This window comes from Capra hircus, chromosome 29 (assembly GCF_001704415.2).
Source record: "Capra hircus breed San Clemente chromosome 29, ASM170441v1, whole genome shotgun sequence".
Lineage (NCBI taxonomy): Eukaryota > Metazoa > Chordata > Mammalia > Artiodactyla > Bovidae > Capra > Capra hircus.
This window is the reverse complement of record NC_030836.1, coordinates 19522359-19540997: the sequence shown is the minus strand read 5'-3', so window position 1 is coordinate 19540997 and position 18639 is coordinate 19522359. Positions and strand designations below refer to the sequence as shown.

At 39.0% G+C, this 18639-nt stretch overlaps 1 protein-coding gene and 1 pseudogene across 2 annotated transcripts in view; both read left to right on the top strand.

Annotated features, from left to right (window-relative positions):
• Nucleotides 1-18639, top strand: part of LUZP2 (leucine zipper protein 2) — a 535694-nt gene that overhangs the window by 479341 nt on the left and 37714 nt on the right. For both annotated transcript variants that reach the window (XM_013975878.2, XM_018043589.1), the window contains exon 9: nucleotides 1561-1728. In XM_013975878.2, coding sequence (XP_013831332.2) covers nucleotides 1561-1728 — 168 coding nt within the window. The remainder of the gene's footprint in view (nucleotides 1-1560; nucleotides 1729-18639) is intronic.
• Nucleotides 8612-9686, top strand: LOC102182104 (annotated as a pseudogene).

Genomic DNA, 18639 nt, shown 5'->3' with positions numbered 1-18639 from the left:
TGTGTTACCATGAGATTTCCTCAAGGTTGTGTGTCTCTCTTTATTTTGGTACCTGGGGATGTCTCTGTCACTGGGACTCAACTTTACATCATTTTAAAAACTTATAAGCAATTTAAAATATTTTTAGCAGTGGGATCTGGAGGTTGGGTGGCAGTTGGAGATGGTTGTCTCTATATAGTTCAGTCTACCTTGGAATGTAAACCTAAAGAAAAAGTAGTTCTGCAATAAATGCTGGAAAGAGTGTGGAGAGAAAGGAACCCTCCTACACTGTTAGTGGGAATGTAAATGGGTACAAACACTGTGGAGAACAGTATGGAGTTTCCTTAAAAACTAAACACAGAACTACCATATGATCCAGCAGTCCCACTCCTCGGCATATATCCTGAGAAAACCATAATTCAAAAAGATGCATGCACCCTAGTGTTCACTGCAGCACTACTTAACAATAGCCAAGACATGGAAGCACCCTAAATGCCCATCGATAAAGGAGTGGATAAAGAAGACGTGGTACATATATACAGCAAAATACTACTAAGCCATAAAAAAAGTGAAATACTGCCATTGGCAGCAGCATGGATGGACCTCGCAATTATCATGCTAAGTGAAGGAAACCAGACAGGGGAATACAAATATCATATGATACAACTTGTGGAATATAAAAATGTTACAAATAAACTTATTTTAAAAAATAGAAATAGACTTCACAAGCTTAGAAAATTATGGTTACCTAAGGGGAAAGATGGAGTAAAATTAGCACTTTGAAATGAGCATATACACACTGCTGTTATATGAATGAGATAACTAATAAGGCCCTACTATATAGCACTGAGAATTCTACTCAATATACTGTAATAACCTATATGGGAAAAGAATTTGAAAATGAAGGGGTATATGTATAACTGAATCACTTTGTTGTACAGCTAAAAGTAACACAGCATTGTAAACCAAAATATATTCCAATGTAAAATAAAAATTTAAAGAGAAGAAAACAGTCTAGAACCTGAAATTTTGTTACATTCATAGTAAAACAGAAATAATAATGCCAGTTTCACAGATGTTTGATTATCACTTACAATCATATCTGAATAACTCCTACTACTTAACAGGACCCAAGGAAATAAGAGTTTTAGCATTAATTGAGTAGAGATAAAGGCTGATTTGAGAAACAAAAGGAGAAACATCACAAGAGGAGTGATTCGAAAGGAGGTTTATGGTAAAGATGGCAGACGCTAAAAGGATCCAATTTAGAGTGACTCTAAAGCATATTTCCTTGCCATCAAGGTATCATAATTGAAATCATGTCAATTCAAGGGGAAAAAATGTAAGCTATGTCTCTGAATTCTAGTGATCAAAATATATCATGAAACACATTAGTTCCTAAAAAACAGACTGAGTGTGCATTACATGGTATGTTATCATGGAATTTACGCTGGGCAATTATGTATTAAAACTAACATGTGTTTGGGGAATGAGTATAGGCTAGGAGGAAAGGGAGAATCTAGTCAGGTGAATGATGACCAGAACCACATGTAAAAATTGTGATCTCTCTTGTTTTCATAGGAGTCACAGCTGAAAGCAATGAAAGAGACTGTACAACTCTGCCTCTCAACTGTTTTCCGTGATCAGCATCCTCCCCATTTGAATCCCTTCAGGCCATATCGAACTCAGATATCAGTCCCAACCATGATAAGTGACACGAGGACTGCATATGTAAGCACAACAGCCAAGGTACTATCTTGACTTCGATCTGTATTATCATCAAAGTGAATCCAAGTAAGATAGCAAATTCATTGAAAAATCAGGATGTAAACGGGAGATAGTAACCCAGTTTGTAAAGTTTTCATAGTCACTTGGAGAATGTTGGGAAACAAATTTTCTTTATAAGAGAACAAGGTGTTTCTTAGGCAGAATTATTATCATCACTATTTTACAATATTATAAGAAAATATCTTGAATTATATTCCAGTTTCCACCAGGGGTTTATTATGGAAAATACTTTCTTCTAGGGTATAACCACCATCCTTACAAAAGTGGATACATTTTTCAGAAAGTAAGCCTGTAGTTCTCAACACTGTAACTGTACATTAGAATCACTTGGGATTGTTATTAAAAAAAAAAAGTCTTAATACTTGGGGCTCACCTCAGACAAATTTTTCCTGGTTTGGCTCCAGTCATCATTAGTTTTTAAGAGCTCCCTAGGGGATTAGGAGGGCTTCCCTGTGGCTCGGCAGTAAAGAATCCACCTGTCAATGCAGGAGACATAGGTTCCATCCCTGGGTTAGGACGATACCCTGGAGAAGGAAATAGAAACTAGAAACCCACTCCAGTATGCCTGCCTGGAAAATCCCATGGACAGAGGAGCCTGGTGGCCTGCAGTCCATGGGGTTTCAAAAGAGTTGGATGCGACTTAGCAACTTAAACAAGAATTTAAGCAAATCCCTGCCATCACTCTACTTTATACAGGACAAAAGAGGGCATTTCAGTTCTGCTTTTGTTTCAATCATCAGAACCTTCAGTTTGCAAGCTCTACTTTTAAATAAATATTGACAATCTGAAATTGTTATTAAAGAAAGGAGTTTAGTTTCAGGCAGTATACTTGAAGGTGCAATTCTTTTATCACTTGCCTCAGGATCACTTGCTGTTGAAATAAATGCTATAGAGAGGAGTCCAACTTCTAAAGCAAATCCGTGATGGGCTAGAGGATGGTGGGCAAAAATCCCTGAGGACCACTGTTACAAATACCTACCAATACAGTCATCTGGGGATGTGGCCAATCTGTAGATAAGGGGAATGCTGTTTTCACGATGCAGAGTCAAAATTAAGTCAAACAAAATAAATCTACTGTTTTGTTTTTCTCCTGTAATGCGTTGATTTCTCAAAGACAGATTAATCTGTGTAACCTTCTTTTTCTGTTAAAATCATTTGAAATAAGTCTTTCCATTTTATATTATCTTCTTTGTTTTTATTATGTAATGAAGAATCTCAAAAAATCTAGACCAATATTTTTCACCTTTACATCTCTCTGATCCTCCTTTGAAAACAGTGGGGGTTTTTTGTTGTTGTTGTTTGTTTAATTTAACCAAACTCAGGGAAGAAAGTTGCATAATAATATATTTTTACATTTAAAAAAATTCCTGGTAAATGTATTGAAGCAGATTATTGGTTAACTGTACAGCTACCTTACACAATCTCTGCCACCTATCAGAAGGCCACATACTCTTTCCACTTCAGGTTAGTTTAAGGGAGAAGCATAGATTCAACCGTATTAAGTCCAGTGACTTGGAGCAAAGCAGCTTTGTGATTTTATGGGCATATGACACTTGTCCTCAACTTAAGGTATATTTATTAGGCTCATTATTAAAACAGGGCTCTTTATGACCCTGAATATATGGAAGAAATTACTGATTGTTACTTTAACTGACTTATTAATAAATAGGTATCCTGTCATTGAAATAAATAATACATATGTATTATTATTTCTCTAGGTTTAACAGGAAAACACAGGAAGCATTTAGATGCATGTAGTTTACAGAATGCTTATTTTTTAAAAAAATAATATCTAATTATTTAAGATAAAGTTCAATAAATCTAAGTTGATATACCATAGAGCATTCTGTTTTACAAATTAGCATTAAAAGCCTCTCTGGCATTTCTCTTTTGCGTATATTATTTATCTTTTCAAATATGGTGGCAGTTGTATTTTATGTACGTGTGTGTGTGCTTTGTTCAGTTTCAGATGTGTATATATTTCCTTTTCTCCTTTGCCTTTCGCTTCTTAGTCACTCAGTCATGTCCAGCTCCTTGTGACCCATTGGACTGTAGCCTGCCAAGCTCCTCAGTCCATGGGCTTCTCCAGGCAGCAATACTGAGTGGGTTGCCATGCCCTCCTCCAGGGGACCTTCCAGACACAGGAACTGAACACACATCTGCTCTGTCCCCTGTACTGCAGGCAGATGCTTTACCTACTGAGTCACTGCGGAAGCCCTATTTGTTTTTCTTGGGACTTGAATCTCTGTGCAGGCACCTCACAGATAATATTTGAAAAATCCTGAATAATAAAACGTGATATATGGTGTATGTAGGAGAAGTAAACTTTGCAGTCATGGAACAATTTTTATCCAAAATGTTAACTTTCAAATGAGGACCTCAAACTACTAAGTCTTTGGAGTTGGTTAATTATAGTCTCGGGGCTTCCCTGGTGGTTCAGTGGTAAAGAATCTGCTTGCAATATTGGAGATCCAGGTTCGATCCCTGGGTCACGAAGATCCCCTGGAGAAGGAAATGGCAACCCACTCCTGTATTTTGGCCTTGAGAATTTCATGGACAGAGGAACCTGGCAGGCTACAGTTCATGATCACAAAGAGTTGGACACGACTGAGAGATTAACACACAATTATAGCCTCAGTGATATGTGCCCGAGAGGGAGCTGTGAGACCATCATATCACTTAACCTCTCTGTGCCTCAGTTTCCTCAGTGCCTATCTCAGGTCATTGTTGTGATATGAGCATTACAAATCATAAATTTTCTTAATTTCCTTGATACACATGATATCAATTCAGTTCAGTCGCTCAGTCATGCCCGACTCTTTGCAACCCCATGGACTGCAGCACACTAGGCTTCCCTGTCCATCACCAACTCCTGGAGCTTACTCAAACTCATGTCCATCAAGTCAGTGATGCCATCCAACCATCTCATCCTCTGTCATCCCCTTCTCCTGCTTCACTCTTTCCCAGCATCAGGGTCTTTTCCAATGAGTCAGTTCTTCGCATCAGGTGGCCAAAGTATTGGACTTTCAGCTTCAGTATCAGTCCTTCCAGTGAATATTTAGGACCAGTGATTTCAGTTAGGATTGACTGGTTGGATTTCCTTGCAGTCCAAGGGGCTCTCAAGAGTCTCATCCAACACCACAGTTCAAAAGCATCAGTTCTTTAGTGCTCAGCTTTTTTATAGTCCAACTATCAAGTCCATACATGACTACTGGAAAAACCATAGCTTTGACTAGTGCAACAAGAGACCGACCCAGACTTGCCTGTGACTGTCCAGGAGTCTCCAGCGAAGGCGTGGGTTGGCGGTGGCCTGCTGCATGGTCACGGGCACTGAGTGCAGTGATGCATGCATGGGACATTTTGAAGGAGATCACCATTATCTTCATTATTTCCACTATAGTTTGGCCTCAGGAAAAACAACAGGAAGGGAACTCAGTCCTGGACACCAACAGAAAATTGGATTAAAGATTTACTAAGTTTAACTTATATGCAGAGTACATCATCACCCCACTCCAGTACTCTTGCCTGGAAAATCCCATGCACAGAAGAGCCTGGTAGGCTGCAGTTCATGGGGTCGCGAAGTCAGACACAACTGAGTGACTTAACTTTCACTTTTCACTTTCATGCATTGGAGAAGGAAATGGCAACCCACTCCAGTGTTCTTGCTTGGAGAATCCCAGGGACGGGGGAGCCTGGTTGGCTGCTGTCTATGGGGTCGCACAGAGTTAGACACGACTGAAGCAACTTAGCAGCAGCAGCAGCACAGTACATGATGAGAAATGCTGGGCTGGAAGAAACACAAGCTGGGATCAAGATTGCTGGGAGAAATATCAATAACCTCAGATATGCAGATGACACCACCCTTATGGCAGAAACTGAACAGGAACTAAAAAGCCTCTTGATGAAAGTGAAAGAGGAGAGTGAAAAAGTTGGCTTAAAGCTCAACATCCAGAAAACTAAGATTGTGGCATCTGGCCCCATCACTTCATGGGAAATAGATGGGGAAAAAGTGGAAACAGTGTCAGACTTTATTTTGGGGGGCTCCAAAATCACTGCAGATGGTGACTGCAGCCATGAAATTAAAAGACACTCCTTGGAAGGAAAGGTATGACCAACCTACATAGCATATTCAAAAGCAGAGACATTACTTTGCCAACAAAGGTCCGTCTAGTCAAAGCTATGGTTTTTCCTGTGGTCATGTATGGATGTGAGAGTTGGACTGTGAAGAAAGCTGACAGCCGAAGAATTGCTGCTTTTGAACTGTGGTGTCAGAGAAGACTCTTGAGAGTCCTTTGGACTATAAGGAGATCCAACCAGTCCATTCTAATGGAGATCAGCCCTGGGATTTCTTTGGAAGAAATGATGCTGAAGCTGAAACTCCAGTACTTTGGCCACCTCATGCAAAGAGTTGACTCATTGGAAAAGACTCTGATGCTGGGAGGGATTGGGGGCAGGAGGAGAAGGGGACGACAGAGGATGAGATGGCTGGATGGCATCACCGACTCGATGGACGTAAGTTTGAGTGAATTCCAGGAGTTGGTGATGGACAGGGAAGTCTGGCATGCTGCAATTCATGGAGTCAGACACAACTGACCAACTGAACTGAACTGAAGCATGGCCCTGCCCATCAGAACAAGACCCAGTTTCCCCTTAGTCAGTTTCCCCTATTTGCCTTGTCTAACTCAATGAACCTATGAGCCATGCCATGTAGGGCCACCCAAGACAGATGGGTCATGGTGGAGAGTTCTGACAAAACATGGTCCACTGGAGAAGGGAATGGCAAACCACTTCAGTACTCTTGCTTTGAGAACCCCATGCACATTATGAAAAGGTGAAAAGATAGGACATTGAAAGGTGAACTCCCCAGGTTGGTAGGTGCCCAATATGCTACAGAAATCAGTGGAGAAATAACTCCAAAAACAATGAAGGGATGGAGCAAAAGCAAAAATATCACCCAATTGTGAATGTGACTGGTGATGGAAGTAAAGTCTGATGCTGTAGAGAGCAATATTGCATAGGAACCTGGAATGTTAGGTCAATAATTCAAGGCTAATTGGAAGTGGTCAAACAGGAAATGGCAGAGTGAACATTGACATTTTAGGAATCAGCGAACTAAAATGGACTGGAATGGTTGAATTTAATTCAGATGACCATTATATCTACTACTGTGGGCAGGAATCCCTTAGAAGAAATGGAGTAGCCATCATAGTAGCCATCATAGTAGCCATCATCAACAAAAGAGTCTGAAATGCAGTACTTGGGTGCAATCTCAAAAACGACAGAATGTTCGTTTCTGAGGCAAACCATTCACTATCACGGTAATCCAAGTCTATGCCCCAACCAGTAACACTGAAGAAGCTTAAGTTGAATGGTTCTGTGAAAACCCACAAGACCTTCTAGAACCCACACCCAAAAAAGATGTCCTTATCATTATAGGGGACTGGAATGCAACAGTAAGAAGCCAAGAGATATCTGGAGTAACAGGAGAATTTGGCCTTGGAGTACAAAATGAAGCAGGGCGAAGGCTAATAGAGTTTTGCCAAGAGAATGCACTGCTCATAGCAAACACCCTCTTCCAAAAACACAAAAGAAGACTCTACACATGGGACGTCACCAGATGGTCAATACCAAAATCAGATTGATTATATTCTCTGTAGCCAAAGATGGAGAAGCTCTATACAGTCAGCAAAATGAAGACTAGGAGCTGACTGTGGCTCAGATCACGAACTCCTTATTGTCAAATTCAGACTTAAATTTAAGAAAGTAGGGAAAACCACAAGATCATTCAGGTATGACCTAAATCAAATCCCTTATGATTATACATGTGATATATGGCTGTTATAATCCACATTTTAAAAAAATCTTTGCCTCTTCTTTGAAAAGTGTATTTGAATGGTTTTTCCTGAAATCTGTAAAACAAATCCAAGTAAGCAATTTTTAACCTACATCTGGAAAAAAAGCAAAATCATCCCCAAAATGTCATTTTGTTTTTATTTTTTCCAGAAGATTAGATAAATGCAGACAGGTTTTTATTGCATCATGTATGTGGGTATATATGTGTATATATGAATCCAATACACATATGCACTTCGCATACAAATTATATACTCACTGTGGATTTTAAAAGCTGCAGATTTCATTAATTGAGAAGTACAATATTATGAGAATTTACTGATGAAAGATTAAAAAATAATGTACATGTTGGTACTTTTTAAATATTCTGGAGCATGTCTGCTACATAGTCATTTAGACCCACAGCTTAAGTTTCTGCCAAGGAAACAATCAGGTTTTAAAACAGTGAATACTCCAGCGGTATGCTGGAGATGGCTGATACATACCTATAAAAGCTGGTTACACAAATTTTCAGAGTTTATAGTAGTTATTAAACACTTACTATTAAATATTAATTATATACATTTACAATAAGTTATACTAAAAGCAAATATCAGTATCAAAACTACTATATCATGCTGATATCGCTAAAGCTACTATGTAAATATATTTTTCTAAGACTTCCTAATTTTGAAATTTTGATCAACTAACCCCTTAGATTGTACTCCCATAGATATAAAATGAAGACAATAACAGCACATCCTTATCGAATTGTTGTGAAGATTAAGAAAATTAACATAGAGCATTTAGTATATGAAATAGTGTCTCATACTGGAAAACAGTCAATAAATGTTCAAAATAAGTACTATTAATATATGTGGAAATGAAGACAATACTTGGAGAAGATTTTTGGTAGTATATTAATTTAAACAAAAACTACCTAGTTTCACTGTGCAGAATTAAGAACACATTCAAATAAGCACAGCTGCAATTTTTTAGCATAAAAGTATGGATGAGGGAGGAGGTGGGAACGCCCGTGGCTGCCACGGTGACGCGGGGCCCGGCCATCCTGCAGGTGGCCGGCCTCTAGGGCGGCCTGGGCACAGTGTGCAAGCTGCGCCCTGGGCCTGGGGCTCCTGTCAGCCATGCGCTGCCCCTCGGGCCGGCCAGCCAAGGGCGCCAGTGGCAGCGGGGTCAGAAAGGTGCGCGAGGCCAACCCCTTCTACGACCGCTGCTGCAAAAAGATCCAGCAGTTGTGCAGGTCTGACCCAGCTGCTTTTGAGTCCTGACTAGAAAAGCGCAGTGAGTTTAGCATGCAGCCAGTGGGGCACTCCAAGCAAGGGGACTCTATCACATGTGTGGAACAGAAGACACTGGGGAAACAGCCCGTGAGCCGAGGATTCACTAAGGACAAGTCTCTCAGTTCAATCTTCAACACTGAGATGGTGAAAGACAAAACTGCCGAAGAAATAAAACAGATTTGGCAGCAGTATCTTGCAGCAAAAGATAACAGTCTACACAGTTATTCCTAAAGAAAAGTTTGATTTGATTTGGAACTGGGCTTAGTCCTGTCCAACATTTCTGTGTGAAGAAAAGTTTGATTTGATTTGGAACTGGGCTTAGTCCTGTCCAACATTTCTGTGTGAAGAAAAGTTTGATTTGATTTGGAACTGGGCTTAGTCCTGTCCAACATTTCTGTGTGGCCTACCAAGAAGGGAAGGTTATGAGTTTTTTGTCTGGCACTGGACAGGTACTGAACTCCACTTCACTGCACTTACAAATATTCAGATCCCAGGGGAAGCTGCGGCCAGTCAGCTGATTTTATATCACTACCCTGCACTTAAGGAAGAAAATGGTACAGTGCTAATGGCAGCAGAGATGGATTCCACATTTCTGAATGATGCTGAGGCACAGTGCGTGGCCAGCCAAGTTCAGCTCTTCTATGCCACTGATCGAGAAGAGACCTACAGGTTAGGGGATATCTTTAACTTCAGACCCAGTGAGTTCAAATGTCTGTCACCACAGAGTTGGAGCAAAGTGGACTTGGAGCCGAACTGAAATGTTCTCAGAACCAGGATAAGACTTAGGGCTGCAGGTTGGCTTACAGAATCTTCTACTCAGCCCTGGATGGTCCTGAGCCCACCCACCCCTTGAACTCTCCGAGGCTCAGTATTGATAATAAGCCGTCTCTAAGGAGTTGCCCTCTGTGCTTACTGCAAGAAGTAACATGGATGTGAGCCCTGTTACTTGATATTCAGGAACAAAGATACCCAAACATTCTGATTACTATCTCCCAGCATACTTGAAGCATCCTTTTCAAGTGTTTGAGATCACATCCAGAGACAATCAAGGATCCACAAGATGGTTGACTTGATCTTATGCACTGTAGGAGTATATCTGTTCTCTGGCCATTTTGACTGTGCAGCTACCAACAGTTACTTCCTCACCTTTATAAACTGTGACAGGATAGTAAGCTTGAAGACCTGCTGTATTTAGATGTGGTCTTTGCGTACTCTTCCCACCTGGCGGGCCAAAGGCATAACCCAGGTATCCTGTTAGACCCTATGACAACCACGTATTGTCATCAGGATTAAGAGTCTATCTAGATGCTCCAGGAATTGCTGTTAGTGTAGCTGGTTTGGAGAAGCCGTAGAATTCAGTAATATTAAACGCACAGGTACAGTGCCTGCTGCCTGCGTATTTTTAATCCATAGTTTGTGACACCTGATTTTTTGCCCATTGGAAGCTGTGTATTTGGAGGGGCTGAATTGTTGCAGTATAAAGAAATCAACTACTTTGTAAAGAGAGGATCAATCCAGATTTGCTTTTTGTTTTTTAAACAACTCTAAACCATGCTAGTATTATATTAATAGAAAAGGTAGGCAGAAGCAAATGTACCCTATTTTGTGTGGGGAAAATGTAGCAATAAAATAAAATCTGGCTTATAAAAAAAAAGTATGGATGAATCTTCACAATACATTTAATGTCAGTGATCACAATAGTAAATGTCATAAAGAAAGAGTATCAAAAGACAGCAGAAGTGAGAAGCAATTCAGAAAAGTAGTGTAGATAAAAAAAACTGATGAAATTATGTTATGAAAGCTCATTATTTCATTTCCATCCCAGGGAGTCACCATCTTCTATCTTTGTTTTTCTTGCCATGCAATTCAAAGTCAACTTTAGCTGCAGTTGACACTGGTAAAGGTCACAGCTGTGGCATCAACTTAATTGGACAAGGATGATTTGTTAATTTTTTTTCCAGTTTGGTAGAAATGCCAAAGTCATTTTAGGGCAACAGGCAACAGTGGCCCTATTCAGGAGCCTCAAGGTATCCAAGTGAAAATTGCATTCTGCTTGGTGCCTGGAGGTTTAAAGCAAGGTGGATTTGTTTTCCCTGTTGTTTTTTTGTTTTGTTGTTTTTTTTTTTCTGCCGAAAATCTGTTGCAAAGTAATTTCTAAGAACTCTCAAAGAAGTGCACCTGGAATTACCATAGACCAAAGGGTCTCAAACGAGATTGCATTTTTTTAATCATTGGGAGCTTTGCTCACACCTGATGCCAATATTTTCAATTCTATTGTACTCCAGTAGAAGCACAGGGTAATTCTGGAGATTATTCAAAGCTCCCAGATTATTCATGTTTACAGCCAAGGTTGAGAGGTATTAAAATCTTTACTGTAGGAATAGGAAAAGATTCTCCAAGGTAGCTCACTTGTAAAGAATCCACTTGCCAATGCAGGAGACACGGGTTTGATCTCTGGAGGAGGAAATGGCAACCTACTCCAGTATTCTTGCCTGGAAAATCTCATGGACAGAGGAGCCTGGCAGGCTACGGTCCTTGGGGTCTCAAAGAATCAGGCATGATTTAAAAGCCAAACAACACAATGCAGAAGTAAGCTTGTCCTTTCCCCCAACTTTCCTGTTTCTGAAAGAGATTTCCCAACTAGCCCAGAGGTTTTCAGTTTTAGAAAGATCTGTTTTTCTACCAGCTCTCTGTCCTTAGCTAACCATTTACTGCTAAGTCGCTTCAGTCGTGTCCGACTCTGTGTGACCCCATAGACGGCAGCCCACCAGGCTCCCTCGTCCCTGGGATTCTCCAGGCAAGAACACTGGAGTGGGTTGCTATTTCCTTCTCCAATGCATGAAAGTGAAAAGTGAAAGGAAAGTCGCTCAGTCGTGTCCTACTCTTCGCGACCCCATGGACTGCAGCCTACCAGGCTCCTCTGTCCATGGGATTTTCCAGGCAAGAGTACTGGAGTGGGATGCCATCGCCTTCACCAAACAGCTGTTCATGTTCTTTCCATGCTACAAAAATATGTTTTATATCTTTGTATGCCCAGGGTTATTGTGAGAATAAAAATGAAAACATGAGTCTAAAATATTTGCATAAAATACAACATTACATAAAAGAAATTTTGTTTGGGTTTCATTTTTGGTCTTAGGAGATCATAATTGCTTTTTTAATTACTTCCCAGTAGATGTGGCATATTTGTGGCTAGGAAATTAAGTTTAAATTATATAATGTTTTACGTGTTACTCTATGAATATATATATTATATATACACATAAATATTTTAAACTAACACTATAAATTATAAGATATATGTTTAATATCAGTTCAGTTCAGTCGTTCAGTCATGTCCAACTCTTTGCGACCCCATGAACTGCAGCACACCAGGCCTCCATGTCCATCACCAACTCCTGGAGTCCACCCAAATCCATGTCCATTGAGTCAGTGATGCCATCCAACCATCTCATCCTCTGTCGTCCCCTTCTCCTCCTGCCCTCAATCTTTCCCAGCATCAGGGTCTTTTCCAATGAGTCAGCTCTTCACATCAGGTGGCCAAAGAATTGTTTAATATGATATAGATAAAAATGGAAACAACAAAGGCCCCTTAATACTTTTTTTTTATTACTGGTGTGCGTATTTGTACCTTGAAATAGTCTGAAACCAAATTCTCATTTATTTTTCATCCTTGGTACATGTATGCTGTAATAAAATATTACACAGATAAATTGATTATTTGGATATCTCTATGAACTTATTTTAAAGACATTTTAGCTCCATGAGGATATAATTCATTTAATCCTTCTGAAATTAAAATAGGAACAAGACATTTTTTATAATAATGTTAATATACATAAGTTTAGGAAAGTATACTGATATTCAGAGAAAATGCTACTGAATATCTTTTATATAAAGAATGACCACCAGTTTGCATTTTCCTTTCTTTTCCTTTATAATTGAGACTTTATTGGTTGTACACATTTCTTATGAACTGAAATTTTAAAAGGCATGTAGCTATAATTTCTTTTAAACAGTTATTCCAGTGACTTTCCAGCTTGACATTTGGAAGCAAATTTTTCTTAAGAGTATATCAAGTACCAATATCTTCAAATTTTGATAAACTATTACATAAGTCTCACTAATTGACAGTTTAATATCATATGCACTACAGATTCAAATTTTAAATCTTTCACAGCACAATAACAAGGTTACTAGGGAAATTAGATCACTGCCACCAAGGATGTTATGGAGAACATGTCATCCTGACAGGAGCCACGATCAAAGAGTGATTTTCTGTAGGAAACCACTATACTAAGAAAACACGAAAACAGAAGTAATGTAAATGTTCAAGGCATAGTCAGTGCACAACTGTAACTACAAATTGTCATTTAGTATGCTAAGCATTATAGGATATAAAAGCTACTGCCGTACCTATGGATATTTAGCACTCAAGACTATCAAAACCTCCCATATTTAACATGTTGCTCTTTTCTGGTTGTACCAAAACAAAAAACCACCACCCATGGCAACCAGCAATGAGTTAACCTCTTAAAAATGAAGCATTTACACTAAAAAATAAATAAATAAAATGTGATAAGGTGAGATTGCCTCCTTCTTAAAAATGTTTCTAGAGCTACTAAAAAAAAAAGGTTGTATTTGCAAAATAATTGATGAAAATATTCACTTGGATTATACTTAGAAGGGAGATGGGAACCAGTGATTAGATGTGGTAAGTACATGTGGGCTTGGTTGCTTTAGTTGTGTCCAAATCTTGGTGACCATATGGACTGTAGCCTGCCAGACTCCTCTTATCCATAGGATTCTCCAGACAAGAATACTATAGTGGTTTGTCGTGCCCTCTTCCATGGGATCTTCCAGACTCAGGAATCAAACCCAGGTCTCCTGTGTCTCCAGAATTACAGGTGTATTCTTTACCCAGTAAGCTCCCTGGGAAGCCCCATATGATATTAATCAGGCTTGGCCTCTTTCTACCTACTTCATCAGATAGTGGACTCTCCTTTTTAGTTTCTCTGTTTTCCAAAGCTAAATCTTCTTTGTTATCATGGTTAGTCACTTGAGGCTCTTTATCCTTTTCTTTGCACTTTTTAAAAAAAGTGAAGATTCATCCTTTCTGGCCGCCTTTTTTACTTTATTTACACTTTTGTGGTAGAAGGTTAAATGACACCATCATCACTCTCCTCTTGTGATGCTTGATCACAAACTCCTTGACAGATCAGACCTTCCTCTTGGGCATCCTGGCGATGACAGCTCCTGCCGTGTGCCCCGGGCCTGGACGGCAGGCCACTGCCACTCCTTGAACTGCCTGAGTGGCTGGGTTATTATATTACACAGCAGAGGTGGTGGGAGAACCACCAGATGCCTTGTTCCATTATCTTGTCCTGTATTTTTATTAGAATTTCTTGGATGCTCATCAGATAGTATTGACTTTCATGGTATCTTCAAAGATAGTTATTTTAAAGATGTGTTGCTTCTCATCACCAGTTGGCTATTCATAAGTAAGAGAGCCCTCAACCTCCCATCCATTAATTATCAATACAAGATATTTTTTTCTTTAAAACTATAAATTCTAATCTAACCTTTGTCTCTTTAGATGCAGTAAAATCTTAATCCTAAAAAAAAAGAAACAACTATAAGAGATATTTCCTTATAACGCTTGCAAAAGAAAAGGACATCTATATGGAATTTAATTAATTTGGTTGTTGTTTGCTCTTTAGCGGCTCAGTTGTATCCAACTCTTTGCAACCCCTTGGACTGTAGCCCACCAGGCTCCTCTGTTCATGGAATTCTCCAGGCAAAAATACTGGAGTGGGTTGCCGTTTGTTTCTCCCGAGGATCTTTCTGACTCAGGGACTGAATCCACTGCGTTGGCAAGCGAATTCTTTACTACCGGGCCACCAGAGAAGCCCTTAACCACCTTCCTGGGATCATTTTATTGACAGTATTTCCTTTTCTTCTCGCTGGTGGAATTCATTCACTTGAATATCTTGTAGTAACTTGGAATCTACTAGAAGTTTTTTAACAAGGGAAACCTGATGAGATTCTAGTTTTAAGAAGATAATTCCAGTAGTAACATAGAAAGATGAGGATAAGATAATAGAAACAAAATTATTGGGAGAATAATATTCTTGATAAGAGCAATGAGACAGTAGCGGCAGGAAAGGAACAGGGAATGAATTTGAGAAATGCAAAGGACATAAAATTTTAAGGGAAATGTGGGAAAGTGAAGGTGGGAAGACTAGATGATTATGCTAAGGAAATGAGCTGAGAAGAGAGGGGACAAATCTTCAGGGACTTAGTAGGATGGCAGGAGATTATGTACATTTTTAGTAAGATATAGAGTGAAGAATGCAAAACAGGTAATGAAGACAAAGTTTGAAACGTGTAATACGGATTTAAAATTCAGAAGCAGCATTAAGGAATATGAATATAATCACAAGGTGAAGACTTGGACGTGGAGTAAAGACATACCAGCTTCTGAGAGGAGAGATAAGTTGGAAAAGATGAAGGTTTGGATGAATCTTTATGTAGATGGACAGGAGTTCAAAAAGAATAATATACCCCGTGGCCTACAGTTTTCCAATGAAAATTTGATCCTTAGCAGGCTTATACTTCTTCCCAATAATCCTTTTCAGGCATTAGCAAGTTCCATTCAGGTGTGTGCCCTGAATTTGCAGGCTTCTCTTTAACATTGCTGTCCTGGAAACCTGTGTTGGCATCTGTGACTAAACATCAGATACCCAGTGCCAAGAACCATGTGTGTGAGAGCACAGAATTTGGAATTCAACAGACCGATTGTAAATCCTGGATTTAGCCAGTTATTTGTAAAATGTTGGAAACTGAACTAAAGACTGTGGTTATTCTTTTTGTGAAATAGAGCTAGCAGTATAAAACAATGAGCCTAATTAACTAAAAGGCTAAATTTACAGCATAAAGCCTGGCATGTAGTGTATCTAGTGTTTAAGAGCACAGATATTAAAGCCAAATTGTCTGGATGTGAATTTCTGCTCTGCCACTCCTCAGCTGTGTAACAGACACAACTTTTAAACCAGTTCGCTCCTAGTAATATGGGAATAATAGTATCATTTTCTTCAAAAGGTTGTTGTAAGGATAAGCTGTATATTATTATTCTCAAGCTTATTTGGTCTAATAAGATATTATTTTGTGTCCTTCTCTACCAAAGTGTCCATCACACAGTTCTACGTCGAGGTTGGCAATAAGAAAATAATTTCAACGTTCAAAAGAATCCCCACAAAAGAATTTACAAAAGCAATAGGAAACATAAAATCTTGATATTTGCTGAAAGTTATTACACATTTTGCCAGCACTGGCAAAAGACAAGAAAATTATTTATCATTTTGATCCACCGTCAGTGCATTGTGAATTAGATTTAAATGTTTCAAAGAAAATTAGAAGTAATATCCTTGCTTTTCATCACTATATAAAATGCATTGATATTCAGGATTTTAAGAAATCATAGACAGTGTTTTTGAGTTCCCTCGAGTGCTGGGGTTAGACTTTCCTTTGGCATACGTGGCCATCTTTGATCTCTTTGTGAAAGTAACAATATTTCTGGAGTGTCTGCAGCTGAGTAACTAGGAAGTTATTCACATCAATTATACTCCAAGAGCAAACTTTTCCCTTTCGAAGGCTATTGCATGGATTCCAACTATGGTTCCAGTCGTTCAGTAGTAATAATAATAGTGAGAATTTTAATTTGTATAGTTCTTTATGGCTATTGCTAAGGTATTTTATTAGATCATCACAATAAATATAGCATATCCAACTATAACCATTTTACTTAAAAAAGAAACTTCAACTAAAATCCAGGTTTCTTATGCCAAGTGTAGTGCAACACACTGCCCACTCAAAAATGTGTATTACTTAGAATCTTAAAGATATGCTAACAAAAACAATAGATGTTTAAATATGCAGTGCTTCTTCTGTTATCACAACACAAAATGTATAGAGCACTCTGGGTGACTGACTTGCTGCTGATGGCTTTACACAAGTTAAAATCAAGAAAAACATTGTGAGTGGTACTGACAGTATTCTGATGTTGTAAGAGAGGAAGACTAAGGCTCATAGAGGCTAGTAACCCATCTTAGGTCTCAAAACTGGGTCATTGACAACTGAGATTTTTTTCTGGCTTATTTTTAGTTAACTGAGGCAAAATTAGTGCATAACATTATATTAGTTTCAGGTTTGCTCCTGCTCATGCTCAGTTATGTCCAGCTCTTTTCAACCCCATGGACTGTAGCCCACCAGTCTCCTCTGCCCATGGAATTTTGCAGGCAAGAATACTGGAGTGGGTTGCCATTTCTTACTCCAGGGGATCGTCCTGACCCAGGGATGGAATTCACGTGGCCTGCATTGGCAGGCAGATTCTTCACCACTGGAGCTACCTGTGAAGCCCTGTCTGTAGTGTATACACTACAAAATGATTAACGCAATAAGTCTAGTTACCATTTTTACCATGCAATTAACTGCCAGTCTTCACATCCCATGCCCTTCCACTGGCAACCACCAATCTGTTTTCTGTATCTGTGTGTTTGTTTTCATTTTTTTAAAAGATTTGTGGACTTCAAATATGAGAGAGATCATATGGTAACTGGTATTTGTCTTTGTCTGGCTTAATTTCATGTAGTGTATTGTCCTCAAGGTCCATCCATGTTGTTTTCAATGGCAAGATTTTATTATTTTGTGTTCAAATAAAATTGCACTGTATTATTGTTGTTCAGTTGCTAAGTCATCTCTGACTCTTTGCAACTCTATGGACTGCAGCTAGCCAGGCTTCCCTGTCCTTCACTATTTCCCAGAGTTTGCTCAAATTCATGTCCATTGAGTTGATAATGCTATCTTACCATCTCATCCTCTTCCACCCTTTTTCCTTTTGCCTTTCATCTTTCCCAGCATCAAGGTCTTTTCCAAGGAGTCAGCTCTTCACATCACGTGGCCAAAATATTGGCGCTTTAGCATCAGTCCTTCCAATGAATATTCAGGGTTGATATTCTTTAAGATTGACTGGTTTGGACTTGCAATCCAAGGAACTCTCAGGAGTATTCTCCAGCATCACTATTTGAAAGCATTAATTCTTCAGCACTCAGTCCAAGTTAAGTAGTTACCACATCTTGGTTATTGTAAATAAATAATGCTGTGATGAATTTAGGGGTGTGTATATCTATATATCTCTACAAGTTAGTGTTTTTAAACTTTTTTGGGAATAAGAGCCTCTCTAATAGTTTAGGCTGATATCTTATTATGGTTTTGATTTGCATTTCCCCTATAGTTATGATTAACAGCTTCTCATTTGCCTGTTGACCATCTGTATGTCTTCTTTAGAAAAATGTCTGTTTAAACTCTTTGAACATTTTTTATTGAATTGTTGGGTTTTCTTGCTGTTGAGTTGTTTGAGTTCTTTATATAAAAGTTCATTCAAGTCTTTCTGTAACAGCTTTCAGGAAAAACCCAAACCAACTCTCTGGCCAACCCAGTGATTTTGGATACTGACCCATTATAGGATATATGATAATGGATGTACAGCACACTCACAAGTCCTCAATTAGTGTTAGCTTCTCATGGTAGGCAAGAGATTATCAACTGAGCTGATATTTCCATTATACTAAAAACTTAAAATCATTGATGCTTTTGGAAATTTGCCGATAATGCCACTAAATGTCACATCATGGCTGATGGTTTAATTCAGAACAGCAGACTCCTGGAAGGTGGGGGCTGG